Here is a 16,054-nt window from a genome sequence, read left to right as displayed (position 1 = left end):
AGCAGGCAGTAGGCACTTCATAACAAGTGGTGCTGCAGCGCAATGCATTGTTAGCTCGGTTACTGGACCAGAGCTCTTCCTGAGCTGTAAGCCCTGGAAATGGATTTCTCCAGTGGCTCAGGAAGTCTAAGTGCGCTAACTTTACAGAAAGGTTGACAGTAAACAAGAAGCTGATACTTCTCTTGTTTGTAAGAGAACTGGCTGGATGACCCAAAAGCTCCTTTCCAGCACTCCCAGCTAAGAAACTCTTGGCTGCATCCTCCACCATAGGACGCAAGGGTTGTCGTAGCAGGATCCTGATACACAGACGTCTCTCCAAAGCAGGCTCCCCCAGTGTGTCTGGAGCCAAAAGGGGTGAAAGGCTGAATATGAGCCCCCAGCCTGACACCCCTGGATGGTTCATTGTTGGAGTGAGATGCTGCTGCCCCAGATAGCTAGTGAGAGGCTGATCAGGCTCCTTAATGGGTAAAGCCCCATTGTCCACACTCCCTTGTCGACTGGTAGCTGTGTTTTTAATGTGTCTGTGGGTATCCAGAATCGCACGTATCCCAGTGAGTCCTCTCTAAACCAATATCTCTTTGTGCCCCCTGCAGAGAGCTGGGAGGCACCTGAGGCCTGGAAAATCCAGTCTGGAACATACTCACATATTAACCGTTAGCGCAACTCCAGAGTCCTGTCTGACCTGCCTCGTTTGTCTCCCCCTTTACAAGGAGATGCTTCCTCCCCTGCTTTGAGCCTTCCTCACCATTCTAGGCCCCAGTTCCCTGTCATGTGGCCAGCCTCTCTCTCCTGCTCAGCCTGCCAACGCGCAATGCTCTGTTTCCAGGTAGACGCACGCCCTCACCATAACCAGGGCTGGGCAAGTAGATTTTACTCAATATGCAGGTTACATCCATCAACGTCCCCTCATAACATATGGTTGTCAAGCATCCTTATTAACAGAGCTAGGGGAGGCAAGGTTGCATCTCCACCCCCCACACAAGCAGTTTGACCTCACTAGCTGTTAGGGCTCTGAACTGAGAGGGTAATGCAGCTTGCTGGAATGGATCCTTTGCAGCGATGAAGCAGATACGCTATGAGGCAGGGTTGTATACCTGACCATGGTGGGAAACTCTAGAGGCCTGCAAGTGCGTTGGATAGGAAGTGTTGGAAGTGCAAAGTCCAATCACCGTGTCTGGCTGCATTTAAAGCCAGCTGGGAGTGAATGGCTGTGGAGAGGAAATTCCCCTTGCCAGGGAAGGAAGGTGGTAAATGAGGAATGTTCCCTTCTGCCACTTACGCTCAGGCCATAAGCATAGCTGGGAGTGACACTGCAAACATGGAGCTGGTTCTGATTTGCCCGAAGCAGCCAAACCTAAAGCAGCTGATGCGAATTGGCCTAGTCTGTGGCTACTCCTGGGGCCCATCCTGCAGGTAGAGCTAGCAGCCTTCCCTCTACCCCCCCGGGCCCATTCTCTACCTGGGATGCAATTAGTCCTCTCCTCTTCTGTGCCATTCCTGGCATAGCTTCTGACAACTCCTCCCCACCTTTCCCTAGGGAACTTGAGTCTGGAACACACTGCTGGCTGAGCCAGCTCTCTCCTTCCCTGGGACCTTCGGGGGAGAGGAGGGAATGGCCGAGGGGAAGCACTTAACCCACCCACACTGCCTGAAGCAAAGCAGCCTGTGAGAAATGTGGCTGAACCAGACTGCGATTGCAAAGTGATTCTTGGGAAGAGTGGATGAGACAGTTAGACACTTCCTGCTAAAGTCACTGCTTTAAGCCCCAAGGAGATGTTGATCTGGAAGACACAATGCCTGGGCATTTTAGAACTGCCTGTCGCTCTGGAGAGTCCCCCTCCCCAGCTCCCGGGAGTGGGGGGCCTGCAGGGAGCAGCCAGGTAGAACAGAAAGGAGCGGGCCCAGCCCTTGTATTTCATGAATGAATTCATCTATGATATGGGGAAGGGTTTGATGACTTTGTTCTTAAAAGTTTGAAGTGTGAAAGATTATTAATGACGAAACCTCCCTTACCTAAATAAGGGCAGTATCAGCCAGGTGTGATGGCTTCATGTATTAGCTGAGTTCTAATGTTCTGCCCAGTCTGGGCCATTCTCCCCTGGGTCGGAGTGCCAGGGCCTGACTGTGTAGATTGGTGTGCTGGTCGCTTTCCTGGTGATTAGATTTCAAGGGCAGAAGGGACCATTGTGATGATCTACCCTGATCTCCTGTATAGCACAGGCCAGGGGCCCACCCCAAAGCCATTCCTAGTGCAGAGCTGGTAGAAAAACCTCCCATCTTGATTTAACAATTGTCCGTGTTGGAGAATCCACCATGACCCCTGGTCAATTGTTCCAGTGGCTAATTGCCTTAAAAATGTACACTTTGTTTCCAGACTGAATTTGTCTAGCTTCCACTCCAGCCATTGGATCCTGGGGCGGGGGGAAGATCAGAGCTCCAAGGGTTGAGCCTCACAGCCCAGTTCCACAGCTTGTACACAGAGAACAACCCACAGCTGGCCCAAACGCGCCACTCACCACGTCCCACTGTCTCCAAACATGGAGTCTGCAGCTTCTCCCTCCGAAACTCCAGTGTTAGCTGCCTCTGGTCACGGCCCCAGAAGGGAATGGTTCTGTGGAAACCACTCTCTGGGATGTGAACTTCCACAGCCTGATGGGAACAGAAACCACCTAACTATTGGGCTCGAGTGACTGGCCAGCCTCTGTCTCGCTGCCGGCAAGGGAATGAGTGCATGACTGGAGCTGCCTGCTGCAGTTGCATGACAGATGGCCTAGAGCAGAGACTGCTTGTGGCTTAGAAAGTCACCTGCGAGCTTCCCTTGCTCCCTGCAAGAGCATGAGGACTGCACGCATTTCCATGCTCTGCTTGCACTGAGGGGACCTGCTGGGATCTTGTTGGCAGGCTGCTTTGCCAGGGTCTGCAGGTCTCTGATCCTAAGAACTGAGTGCTTTTTTTTTTTTTTTTTTTTTTTTGAAGCAAATTCCATGTTCTCTCCCTTATTTGCTGGGCTGATGCTTGCTCGTAAACAATTGTCCCAGGTGGCAGGAACTCTAGAGCAAGAACGGTGTCCGGAACATCAAACTTTTCCACGAACGTCTGATCTACTACCCAGGAATGCAGCTGTAGATGAGGGGCCATGAGGCTAAAGCTGTCGAGAGAATTATACGGCTGTGTCTCAGCTCTGTCCTCACTTTGCAGCTCTTTTCTCCTTCCTGTTTCTTTGCACTCTGGCCCATAGAATCCCCATGGCCCAGCCAGGGTCGACTTGACCTTTTTTGCCACCCCAAGCGGCGAAGCAAAAGGAAGAGGAGGAAAAAAAAAGCTGCCACCGAAGAAGAAATGAAAAAGCTGACGCTGAATGGAGGCTGAAGAAGAAGAAAAGAAAAAGCTGTCACCGAACAGCCACCGAAGAAGGGCGGCGGGGGGGAGTTGGAGTGCCACCCCTTCAGATTTGCCGCCCCAGGCACCTGCTTCCTTAGCTGGTGCTTAGAGCCGACCCTGGTCCCAGCAGCCAGCACCTTTCTCCACCCACAGTTACTCTGCTCCAACATCTGCGCTGAGCTCCTGTGTGGGCCTTGGCCTTCCCACAGCCATGTTGAGAGAATTACATGGGAGAATTGCCCACACCATCCCACTGGCTGCTTCCCAAGCACTGCTGTCAGAGGCAGGGGCTGGAAGAAATCAAATTAGTGCTCAAATTTGACTTGAGCATCAATGGGAGTTATGCTGAGACTGTGTGACCCTCCCTGTGGCAGGGGGTGTGGGAGGGAAATTGTCCCTGTTTTGAAAAACAAGTGTCCCTGACTTGCTTCTGAGATCTGGCAGCTAACACATGCTGCACTGCTCTGCTGAGTGATTATATGTACAAATTAGTCTAGGGACCAGGAAGAGCAGTTCTGGACACGAACTCGGTGGACTGATCTTGTGCGGTCGGGCCTTTTCCATCCTCCTGGTCTTGTAGCTTTCACCAACTGGGACTGAGAGGGATGGGAGAGGCAGAGAGTGATTTCCTCTGTGGCCAGGCCCTTTGGCAACTACAATACAAGAAGGTGTTGTCACTGTAGTATGAGCGAAGCCTCCTGTGTTGGCAAGTTGTTGCACAGGTCTAGATAATTCCTGTCTTTCACTCGGGTGTACAGAGAGACTTTGTTTTTCCTACAGGTTTCTCTTTCCCCCATGTGCTCTGTTTTGGATCTTAGTTCAGATCCAGGATCCAAACACCTGCTGACTTCGTGAGAGGGAATCTTAAATCCCTGGGTCTGAACTCTGTGAGCACAGCCCATCTCTATGCTTCAGAAAGAAACCAGGCAGAATCCACATAGAACTCGTTTAGAAGTGTTACTCCGGCCTGGAAGTGCCAGTCGTGGAGACACTGGCAGTGAAACTCGATAGGGAGCCACTACTGTGGCATTGAGCATGAAGGGGAGGCTTGGGGAGGAGGTCACAGCTTGGTAGTTCTGAATTGCAGTCGTTTGTGCAGCAAAGCGACTCTACAGCAGATGTCTCTGAAGCCCACATGTGTGATGATGGTGGGAAAGAGAGAATGGTCCTGCTGGTGGTGAGGCCAGGGAATAGTGATTTTATTTTTTTCCAATTCACCTGCCTATCTCTTCGTTGATTTTTGTGCTGTGATTCAGGGACCTCTTGATGCCACCAGGCAGAGGGCAAAAGGGGGTGCATAAGGGTTACAGGAATCCCCTGGGTCTGGTACGTGCATTCTGGTTCACCAAAGAATGTAATGTGAGGTCTCTGATAAAAGCCCGTGTCACACTAGTCATCAATACAGCTGTGAAATGCACGGACGGCTGTCACGTAAGGAGCTGTGTATATACACTAACAATTACGCTCTTACAGCCTGTGTCTAGGGTCTAGTCACTGGCAAAGGTGAAAAGTGAATTTTCTTTCAGACGAGTTGTTTATCCATCTATTTGTTTACATGTAACCTGAGCATTGTTTGGCTCACAACGGCAAACGGGCAACCATTGGCATTCCAAGTCAAATGCTTATGAAGAGCAGGAGGGGACTTCAGAAAGAAACTCACAGGATGAAGTAAACTATCTTGAGGGGCACATCAAAGGTTTGTTTTGCGAGGGCAAAGAGGACACCCTGGAATTCTTTACTGAGGAAGTAAACAGGCAGGGAGTTTGCTTTGTGAAAAAGGGATCCTAACCAGGTTTGGGACTTTGAGAACTTTGGTGAGACAAGCTTCTTTAGACAGGAGGAGAACTTGTGAGCTAAGTTTAATCTTTATAAAGCATGTTACTGATTTTTGTTTTTACATGAAATCTTTTGTTGCTAATATTCGTACTTGCTATCACTTGAATCCAGGGCTTTGGAGCTGTGCTCCGGCTCTGGAGCAAGCTCCAGGCAAAAACCTGCAGCTCCACTGCTCCAGAGCTGCTCTGCCCTTCAGCTCTGGGCTCTGCTCCAAAACCCTGCTTGAATCTCTGTTCTTTGATTATAAACTCCAACGTTGTTGTCACTATAAATTAGACCTAAGCACTGTGCAAGGTATAACTAGTTAGCTGTGGTGCACTGCTCCTTTGGGAATATCAGGCCTGGTAATTCTGTGATTGTTCTGTAGATAAGGGACTGGACTTTACCGAGAACTCTGAGGATTCTTAAATCAGTGTGTACCTATTGCCACCTGTATAGACTCATAGACTTTTTAAGGCCAGAAGGGACCATCATGATCATCTAGTCTGACCTCCTGTACATTGCAGGCCACAAAACCTCACTCATCTGCTCCTATAATAGACTGAGGGCTTATGTCAACACCCAGAAGTCGACAAAACAAAAATCGTATCCCACAGCGCAGTGTTGTGGGAAGAGAGCCAGATTAAAATTCTGTGGGCCCGGCACCAAACATATTTGTGGGCCCCCATGGGAGCAAAGGAATATAGCATGGGGAGGTCGGTCCCCAAACCGAGGGGCCAGCCAGGGGCAATAGGGCAGAGCATGGTGGGGCTGGCCCCGCTCCACCCAGCCCAGTGCAAGGGCACTGTATGCAAACTGGCAGTTGCCAGACTCTCACTGGGCCGCCCAGCCCTGTGCTGCCAGCGTGCCCCTTCCCCTTGGGGGTGGACCCATGCCGTGCCACCCAACCCCCACCTCCCTATGCCCAGTGTCCCCTGGAAGTGCTATGCCCAGCAACCCCACACACAGACTCTCCACCACAAATGCACAGCGGTGTGCACACCACTACCTCTGCCGAGCACCGCCCCCCCCCAGCCACACCACTACTGCCCAATGCACTTTCCCGCAGCCCATCACCACTGCTACACAGCACCTCACTCAGACCCTCCCCCTGCCCAGCATCCCAACGCGCAGCCCTTCCCCACTGCCCCCCAAGAGACCCCCCTGGCCAGCAGCTCCCCACACACCTCCAGAGACCCACTCCCTCACACCTTGGCCATACTTACCAGCCCTGCTGGAAGGTAATGGCATTTGCCAGGTTGAGCTGGCAGCGTGGCCGGGGCCAGTCCAATGCCAGGGCGTGGAATCGCTCCGTCCTCTCTTGGGGGGGGCCCCTTTGGAGTCTGGGCCCAGCACCATGGGAAGGAAGAGCTGATCGCTTCCCGTCTGGGGATTCTCTCAGAGTTCTCCCACAGCCCCCTCCGCTGCTGACAGCAGCATTACGAGTAGCTCTGAGAGCTCTCCATGTGGAGGAATGGCAAAGCAGCACAGCAGTCTGTCCCCCTCCGCCTGCTGCTGTGTTGCTAGTGCGGGGCAGAACAGGAGCAGTCCAATGATTTGCTCTTTGTTTCCCAGCCGGAGCAGCACACAGATACTTCCCGGAGCTTTGAAAGGGGAGGGCGCATGCCTGCAGGGTAGCAGAGCTCAAAACACTGAGCAGAGCAATCAGGGCAGGCATTGGGGGTTACTGGCAGAAGCCAGTTCTGTCGACAAAACAATCAGCAGTGTCTACACTGGCTCTTTGCCCACAATAAAGGGAGGGGAAAAGACAAAAGTCTCTCGTAGGGGTGGAGGTTTTTTGTTGCCAAAAGTGGGTGTTTTTCGCGACAAAAGTCCCATCGTAGTGTGTACGCTCTTGCTGTTTTTTTGCCAAAAGGCAGTTTTTGGCAACAAAACTTGGCAGTGTAGACACGCCCTCAGTTACTGAAATCTTCAAATCTTTAGTCAAGCCTTCAAGTTACAGAGAATCCACCATTTGCACTAATTTAAACCTGCAGGTGACGTGACCCATGCTGCAGAGGAAGGCAAAAAACCTCAGGGTCTCTGCCAATCTGAGCAGGGGGCAAATTCCTTCTCAACCCCAAATATGGCTATCGTTAAGACCCTGAGCATGTGGGCAAGACCCACCAACCAGACACCTGGGAAAGAATTCTCTGTGGTAACTCAGAGCCTGCCCCATGCAGTGCCCTGTCTCTGGCTGTTGGGGATTTTTGCTACAGGCAGTCACTGATGGGCCACATACCATTGTAAGCAGTCTCATCATTCCATCCCCACCATAAACTTATCAAGCTCAGTCTTGAAGCCAGTTGGGTTTTTTTGCCCCCACTGCTCCCCTTGGGAGGCTGCTCCAGAACTTCACTCCTCTGATGGTTAGAAACCTTCATCTAATTTCAAGCTTAAACTTGTTGATGGCCAGTTTCTATCGATTTGTTCTTGTGCCAATATTGGCACTTAACTGAAATAACTCCCTTCCCTCCTTAGTATTTATATATATGATGTATTTACAGAGAGCCATCATAGCTCCCCATAGCCATCGTGTGGTGAGGCTAAATAAGCCAAGCTCTTTGAGTGTCCTCTTGCAAGGTAGGTTTATCATTCCTTGGATCATCCTGCTCTGCACCTGTTCCAGTTTGAATTCATCTTTCTTAAACATGGGAGACCAGAACAGCACCCGGTATTCCAGATGCTTGTATAATGGCAATAACACATCCCTGTCTCTACTGGAAAGAGAGGAAGTGAGGCCTGCAGAGTTCTGGAAGGCAGGGCTTCTGCTGCCAGAGGCTGGGGACAAAGCTGTCTCATGCTGAGGGCAGGTGCTGGCGAGGTGCCTCACAACCATGTGCGGCAGATGAACGCGTCCTTGGAGGAGGCTAGCCTCTGGCCTCTGCCCAAGGCCCCCGCCCCTTCCGTCCCCCTCCCCTGCTGGAGGCCAGAGCGAACAGCAAGCAGGAGGAGGCCTGCAGATGGAGTGTGTGAGCGGGGCCACACTAGGCTGTTTGGGGAGGCACAGACTTCCCCAACCTATAATACGTGCCACCTATGCTCACAACCCAGGGTGCCCCTGGGGAGTGGCACAGGCAGGCACGGTTATGAGCTGGTACGTGACACTACAGTCCAGCAGATAAGCCAAATGACTCATAACATGGCCTGGATGCGTGTTGTCATAGTGACACTCTGACTTCCTTGGGCAATGCAGAGCCGAATAGCTGTGTTGGAATGTTATCTGTCCTGAGCATGGGAGGGATAAAGGAGGAAGCGATTTTTATCTCCCTAGATTGACTCGCCTTTCACCCAGTCAGTACCGTGGGACATGGTCAGCAGCCAGGCGGCTTCATTAACCAGCTCTCTTCAGCAGGCAGAAATGGATGCTGCCAGCTCAACTCTCCCTCTCCTGAGAGTCCCAAAGTTACCTCTACTCCACGCACGCTTGGTGGGTCCTCTTTTACTGACAACCAGTGTGTCTCGGAAATGGAGCCTGTCACCCACACTGAGAGGAACGAATCCCATGGCACTTGCTTCTGGCATGTGTAACTTTTTTCTTTGTGCCCTTCAGTTTGGGCAACGCAGTTATAGCTACAGTTGGGGGAACAAACCCTGTCCCTTCAGCATACGTACTGGGAGCTCTTCGCAATTGTTAGTCAAGTCACTACAAACTCTAGCAAATGCTGTAAGCTCCTTCTCCTTGGGTAGGGTGACCAGATGTCCCGATTTTATAGGGTCAGTCCTGATTTTTGGGTCTTTCTTATATAGGCTCCTATTACCTCCCCACCCCCATCCTGCTTTTTCACACTTGCTATCTGGTCACCCTATTCTTGGGGTCCCTGAAGGCCAATTTAATGGTCACTAGAAGAGGTTCTTTCAAGTTGTGCTGGCTGCTGACTGCTTCAGTGTTTCTAAAATGGAACATCTCAGGCTGCTGTTAGCACCTTTGCTGTCAGTTCGTTTCAGGATGACCAGATGTCCTGATTTTATAGGGACAGTCCCAATTTTTGAATCTCTTTCTTATATAGGCTCCTATTGTCCCCCCACCCCGTCCTAATTTTTCACACTTGCTGTCTGGTCACCCTAGTTTGTTTCCTTGACTTGTCAGGATTTGGATGCCTGGAAACATGCTCCGGCACATAATGATCCAGCAGCCTTCACCTTGAGCCTGTGGAAAGCGCCTGAGGCCTTGCTGTGTTTGCACACGAGCACTGCAGGTTATCTGGCTCACCCTGCTGTTTGTGGGAGATAGGGTTAGCGTCTTGGTCGGCTTCGTTGACGTGCAGTGGGCCTCCACCACCTGGCACCATAAAGCCGCCTGTGCTTCCTTGCCCTGGCAGCCTGAACCCCTCATCCTCAGCCCCAACCCTCATCCCCCGCCACACCCTAATCCTCTGCCCCAGCCCTGATCCCTCTTCCACACCCCAACCCTCTCCTCCTCAGCCCCAACCCTCATCCTCCTGCACCTCCTTGTATCCCCAAACTCCATCCCAAAGCCGGCACCCCTCCTGCACCCTAATCCCCAGCCCAGGACCTGCACCCCAGACCTCCTCCCCCAACCCAACCCCCCCCCCAGAGCCTTAGGCAGGTGGAGGGTGGAGTTTGGGGGGGGCTGGAGTTGGGGGGCTGGGTTCTGGGCACCACCAAAATTTCTACAAACCTGCCACCCATGCCAGTGATCTAGCCACAATACCTTGGTCTCTTGTACTCGCTGCTTGTGATAAAGCAAGGGTGGGGATGTTTGTAAGTGCTCTGCCTCCGCTGACTTCAGGGAGAGCAACATCAGGCCAGCACTGAGCACTTTTTAATCATCCCCACCCTAAACTGTCTTCCCTGTCCCCAACCCAGCTGCCAGGCCTCCTGCGCCTCCTGCCCCACCAGCGACTCCTGCCGTGAAGCTCTTAATTGTCTGTAACCCAGGGGTCACAGCACTGATTGGGGGGGGGTCACTTACATATTCGATTTTAAAAGCTGCCACAGAACTTTCATCCTGCTGCACAAACCCCCAGGGGCTGCAGGGGCTTTGAGCATAACTTAGACAGATCCCTGTGGCAAGCTGGCCTGCTATCTGATCACAGTGCGAGGGAGGGCGTGTGTGTCTCACAATGCAGATAAATAGTGTCTTACAAAAAACCCTCTGGATGCTTCCATACTTTAAATGCTAGAAAAAAAATCTGGCCCATAGAGCAATAAATAACATGAGTGTTTAAACTGAGCAGCACTCAGCATTTCCGATACTGAGAGTTGATTCTAATTCTGTTCTGCCATTGTTCAGCCAGCAGTACAATATCTCAACTGCACCCTCTGGGCTTACGAAACCCCTAGCCTTTTCTGTAAGGGAGAGGTCCTTTCTTACCCACCTGACTCTAATAGATTCAGCTCCTTGAAGCGAACAGCTCAGTCTATGATGGACATACGATGTTACCATTTTTAGTTTTTGCATAACCTGCCAGCTCCCCAGCTTGGGGAAGTGTCCTAGCTCATATTAATGTAGCAATCTTAACCTTGAGCCCGGGTAAAGCCCCTTAGGTGTTGCTCTGTACAGAGGAGAAGTTCTTGGATGCTGGTTGCACAAGTTGTCTGGCTCACCCTGATGGTCCATGGGAGATATGCACATCAACCAGTAATACACAGTAAGGCATTGTGCTAGGTGAGGAATGTAAAATGGCTTAGTGACTTGATTGTAAAAGATCTCGCCCCCTGTTCTCTGCTCCCCTAGGATCTCGTGGACTGGCACAAACCATTGCTCTGGCAGGTGGGCCATTTGGGGGAGAAATATGACGAGTGGGTGCATCAGCCAGTGGACCGGCCAATTCGCTTGTTCCACTCGGATTTCATAGAGTCCCTCTCTAAAACGGCATGGTAAGTGTCATCTGAGGGAGGCTTGCAGCAGGTCTGGCCTTGTCTGATCCCTCCCCCAGGGCTTGTGCTTCTTGTCACGCCCAGAACTAGAATCTCGAAATAGAGATTCATTGTGAGACCATGTCCCAAGGGGAAGGAAGCTGGGCTGGTTGGATGGACAGGGAGCTCCTGGGGTCCAGCAGGGAAAGCCGGCTCAGTGCGGTGGCTCCGCCATGGGCCGAGCTCAGATAACAAGACACATCCCATCTGCGAGCTTCCTGGAGCGTACAGGTGTTTCTGGAGCCCTCAGGCTCTCTGCCTCGTCACCTACCACGCTCCAGTCAATACTGTATCCACAGTGACCGCAGTGAGACTTGCTTCTGCGTCCCTCAGTGCCCCTCAGGTGATGAGTGAAGAGGAGCAGCTGCAGAGCAATGTGAGGTGCTTCCTCCACAGCATTCCTAGGATGAGAGGAAAGAGACTTGGAAACTGAGCCTGAGTCTCTGCCGTGGTCATGCACAGCCCAAGCCACTGGGCTGACTCCCCCTCCTCTGATACCGGGGCCTGCTCCTTTAGGATGTGGGATTGTTGCTGCTTAAAGCTCTCTCCCAATAGTTTGTATTGGGTCCCCTCCTCCCTCTCTCTGAGCTTGAGCAGGAAGCAAGGGCCTGTGAAGTGTAGGACAGCCGAACGCTGGCTTTGGGGCCACTGGTACAGCTGCCTCGGTATCCCCCGAAGCATGTGCCCTGTTTGGAATAACTAAGGGCTAGTCCACACTAGATGCACCACAGCGGCCCAGCTGCACTGATGCAGTGCATCAGGGAAGGATGCTCTATGCCGGTGGGAGAGAGCTCTCCTGCTGGCACAAGAACTCCACCTCCAGGAGAGGCGGTAGCTACGTCTGCGGGAGAAGCTCTCCTGCCGACATAGTGCTTTCCACACTGACACTTAGCTCGGTGTAAATTATGTCACTCAAGGGTGCGGCTTATTCAAACTCCTGAGTGACGTACATTATACCAACACAAGTGCTAGTGTGCACAAGCCCTAAGTTTTGCCATAGAGCGTGGAGAAAGCTTGTGAATTTGCTCAAATGAATTCCTCTTCCATCCTCTAGGTACATCGTTATCATGGTGTGGATCCCTGTGGTGCTGTATCTCAGCTGGTTTTGCTACACATCTCTTGCGCAGGGAACTACTAGACTCTTTTCGTCATTCACAGCAGGTACTGAACTCCAGCGCAGATCCACCTGTCCCTGTCTAATCCGGGTCCCTTCAGCAGGGCTGGCTCTAGTTTTCGGTGCCCCAAGCAGCGCACCGAATTGCCACTACAGCGGGGGCAGTCTGTGTGCCCTTAGGGCAGCAGACACGTTTCCGCGGCAGCAATTTGGCGGCAGCTTCTATGTTTAGCTGAAGCCGCCGCGGACAGCTAAACATAGAAGCTGCTGCCGAATTGCCGCCACTGTGGAAATGCGCGTGCCGCCCTAAAGGCACACGGACTGCCCCCACTGTCCGCGGCGGCAATTCGGCGCGCTGCTTGGGGGCAAAACAACAGGGACTGCCGCCTCTTGCAGATTGCCCCCCCCAAGCACCAGCTTGGAATGCTGGTGCCTGGAGCCGGCCCTGCCCTTAAGCAATTGCACTCACCTGCACCCCTGCTTTCCTGACGGGAGTCACTAGCATGTACATTGGCACAAGCTATCCCACTAGCATGAAGGGGTCAAACCCGTGTGTGTGCGTGTGTACACATGTGTTGTACACAGAGGGCCCGGGGGATGGGGGAATGGCTGGCTTGCTTTCCACCCCCCCCCCCCCCCGCCCTCCCATGCATGTTTGAAGCTACAATTAGTTGCATGGAACAGCAGCAAATTAACCCTTTTTGTCAAGTACCACTTTTGAAATAACATCCAGTCTCCTTTAAACCCAGTCATAGCCACAATTGTCTGCATCCAGCCCCATTCTGGGCTTGTGGGTGGCACCAGATCACTGGCTTGCTGCAGAAGTCTGGTTGCTGGGGGCTGTGGTCTGGGTCAGCTGTAATCCGTCCATCACGGTGGTGTTTTGGGGCAAGGTGCATCAGAGGAAGAAAATATTGTACCAGTCCAGTGACTTGTGCCAAGTTTGCAACACTTCTCTGTTGTCAGTCCAGCCCTCAAAGATTTTCACTGAGCACATGAACTGCAGTGCTGGAACCAGATTCAGCTTCACTCCAGACACACCTGCGCAGGCCTGCTTTATCCAGCTCCCTGTGGCTGGATCCTGAGCCAAGACAGAAGTCATTTCCTCTTTGTCCCACTTCACCAGAATACCTTATTTGGCCCTTTTGGGTGTCTCTACACAGCAGCCGGGAGATGTAATTCCACTTTGGGGAGATGTACACATGCTAGCTCTGCTGGAACTACCATGCTAAAAATAGTAGCAGGCACCCAAGTACAATCCCGTCTGACCCTGTAAATGGTGGAGTCTCTGTAACTTGAATTCTTTAAACCATGATTTGAGGATGACGGTGACTCAGCCAGAGTTTAGGGGTCTATTGCAGGAGTGGGTGGGTGAGGTTCTGTGGCCTGCGATGTGCAGGAGGTCAGACTAAATGATCATAGAATATCAGAGTTGGAAGGGACCTCAAGAGGTCATCTAGTCCAACCCCCTGCTCAGAGCAGGACCAATTCCCAACTAAATCATCTCAGCCAGGGCTCTGTAAAGCCTGACCTTAAAAACCTCTAAGGAAGGAGATTCCATCACCTCCCTAGGTAACCCATTCCAGTGCTTCACCACCCTCCTAGTGAAAAAGTTTAACATCCAACCTAGACCTCCCCCACGGCAACTTGAGACCACTGTTCCTTATTCTGTCATCTGCTACCACTGAGAACAGTATAGAGCCATCCTCTTTGGAACCCCCTGTCCCGGAGAGTGGGCCCTGAACTTCCCCAGGTCACTGGGCAGAGTGACCCTGCTCAGTTCAGTCTCGAAGGGGGGAGAGATGTGGTGGAGTAGGGGCTGTCTGCGTGGGGAATGGGAGAGCGGGGGAGGACTTTAGGGGATGGATGATACCGGAGCCTGTAACCTGAGCTAGGTAAGGGAGGGGAAGGGTCAACACCTTTGCCCGGGAAGGGGACAAAGGAAGGGAGTGGCAGGAGGGAAGCAGTTTTTGAGTTTGGGCTTGGGGCTGTGTGGGTGGAATTCAGGGTATCCTAGCTAGGATCCAAGCACCCTGAAAGCCCAGAAGGACTCGATGGAGAGGTCCTGACTGTGCCTGCAAGCCCTGCTGTAACCTGTGTTCCTGTTGTCCAATAAACCTTCTGTTTTACTGGCTGGCAGAGAGTCACTGTGGGTCCCAGGAAGAGGGGTGCAGGACTGGACTCCCCACACTCCGTGACACCTCCATTCAGGTAGTTGAAAGCAGCTATCAAATCCCCCCTCACTCTTCTCTTCTGCAGACTAAACAATCCCCGTTCCTTCAGCCTCTCCTCATAAGTCATATGCTCCAGCCCCCTAGTCATGATGGTCCCTGCTAGCTTTGGAGTCTGTCTGGGTATTTATTTGTGTGGCTAGTGGGCCCACTGCCCATGAACTAGCTCCAGCAGCCAGCATGCGTACAGCTCCCCGAGCTGCGGATTACCCCTCCCAGATTCAGTATGGAGGTACTGTTAGTGTAACAGAGATGCACTCGCCATCTTTAGCTATGTTTCTAACTAAATGCGGGGGGGTCTTCATGACTGTTTCTGCTAGTGGCTTGCTGCTCCCCCATCTCAGATGGTGGGGTCCCCAGAGCAGACCTTGGCTCTTTGCCAGGGTGGCAGATCACTGTGCCGCTGATATTTGCTCCCAGTCCAACGATTTTGAAAAAAAAAAGTCACTGACTCTAGTCTCGGAAACCCTGGCTCTCATGCCCTGTATTTTTTTTTCTGGCCCTCTCTGCATTCATGTGTCTGAAATGGAACCATCCTGGTGTCAGATAGATATTGAGTCTCTCCAGATTTGAAGGGCTATAGGTGTCCAGACATCAAAGCCTGGCCCGCCAGAGGCGTCTGTGAATTGCTGGTGATTCCTAGTTAAGGCTAAGGTTTTATCATGGTTATTTTTAGTAAAAATTCAGGGACAGATCACAGGCAATACCCAGGCTTTCATAAAACCCGTGACCTGTCCATGACTTTACTAAAAATAACCGGGGGACAGGGCTAGGTAGGAGGAGGAATGGAGCCCCGTAGTGGGGGACTGCCAGCCAAGCCCCCCACCATGGCAAGGGGAACAGCCCCCGTTCCAGCAGGGGTCGCACCCACGGGGGGCACACAGCCACCACTCTGGAGCTGAATGGAAGCAAAAGAAATGGCCAGCGCTGTCAGTCTGTAGCCCTGTAAGGCTGTCTGTCCAGCGCCCTCAGTGCTGCTGGCACTGGACAGACCTTGCACAGTGTGTGGCTTGTTTGTGTGAAATCCCACACTGGCCACCCTCCTGCCAGCAACAATTGCAGCCAGAGCATGTTGCTGCCTTTGTTTCTAATGTGCTGTTTTCCTCCCCTGAGCTGCATTCCTTTGGAGACGCCATTTGGTACCAGTGTTGGCTGTGTCCAGGGATGAGTGAACGGCGGGAGAGGGAGAATCTCCTTCTCCTTCTCCTCCTCCTCTCATGTGGCCGTGTCCCGCCAGAGCCTGCCATGGTGGCGCGGGTGCAGCTCAATGGGCTAGAGGGGGCACTGCATTTGGAGCAGATCACTGTCCAATGCTGTTAGCTGGTGTCTTAAAGGGACATCTTCAACTTAGAATCTGGGTATGGGGGGTTTGTTTTTTTGTTTTTCTTTTTTTTAAAACTAGTCTCAAGTAACTTGAAGTGCTACCTCTGTGCCCCACTCCCAGGCAGCCTTTGTGCCTTTTTTATGAATAATCACATTTCTGACAGCAGTGCCTACGGGCCAGCTAAGAACAGGCCCCCACTGTGCCAGGTGCTGTACAAACACATAGCTGACAGTCTCTGCCCTGCAGCACTTAAAACCGAAATAGACCAGGCAGACACGGGTGGGGAAAGGGTAGAACAGCGAGCCG

At 52.2% G+C, this 16,054-nt stretch overlaps 1 protein-coding gene across 1 annotated transcript in view; it reads left to right on the top strand.

Moving 5' to 3' along the window:
* FA2H (fatty acid 2-hydroxylase) overlaps window positions 1-16,054 on the top strand; it is a 75,706-nt gene that overhangs the window by 45,000 nt on the left and 14,652 nt on the right. Inside the window, exons 3-4 of the mRNA XM_050922430.1 lie at window positions 10,898-11,040; window positions 12,134-12,240. Of these exons, the coding sequence (XP_050778387.1) occupies window positions 10,898-11,040; window positions 12,134-12,240 (250 nt within the window). The remainder of the gene's footprint in view (window positions 1-10,897; window positions 11,041-12,133; window positions 12,241-16,054) is intronic.

Source organism: Gopherus flavomarginatus, chromosome 14 (genome assembly GCF_025201925.1).
Source record: "Gopherus flavomarginatus isolate rGopFla2 chromosome 14, rGopFla2.mat.asm, whole genome shotgun sequence".
Taxonomy (NCBI): domain Eukaryota; kingdom Metazoa; phylum Chordata; order Testudines; family Testudinidae; genus Gopherus; species Gopherus flavomarginatus.
This window is presented reverse-complemented; position numbering and strand designations above follow the sequence as displayed.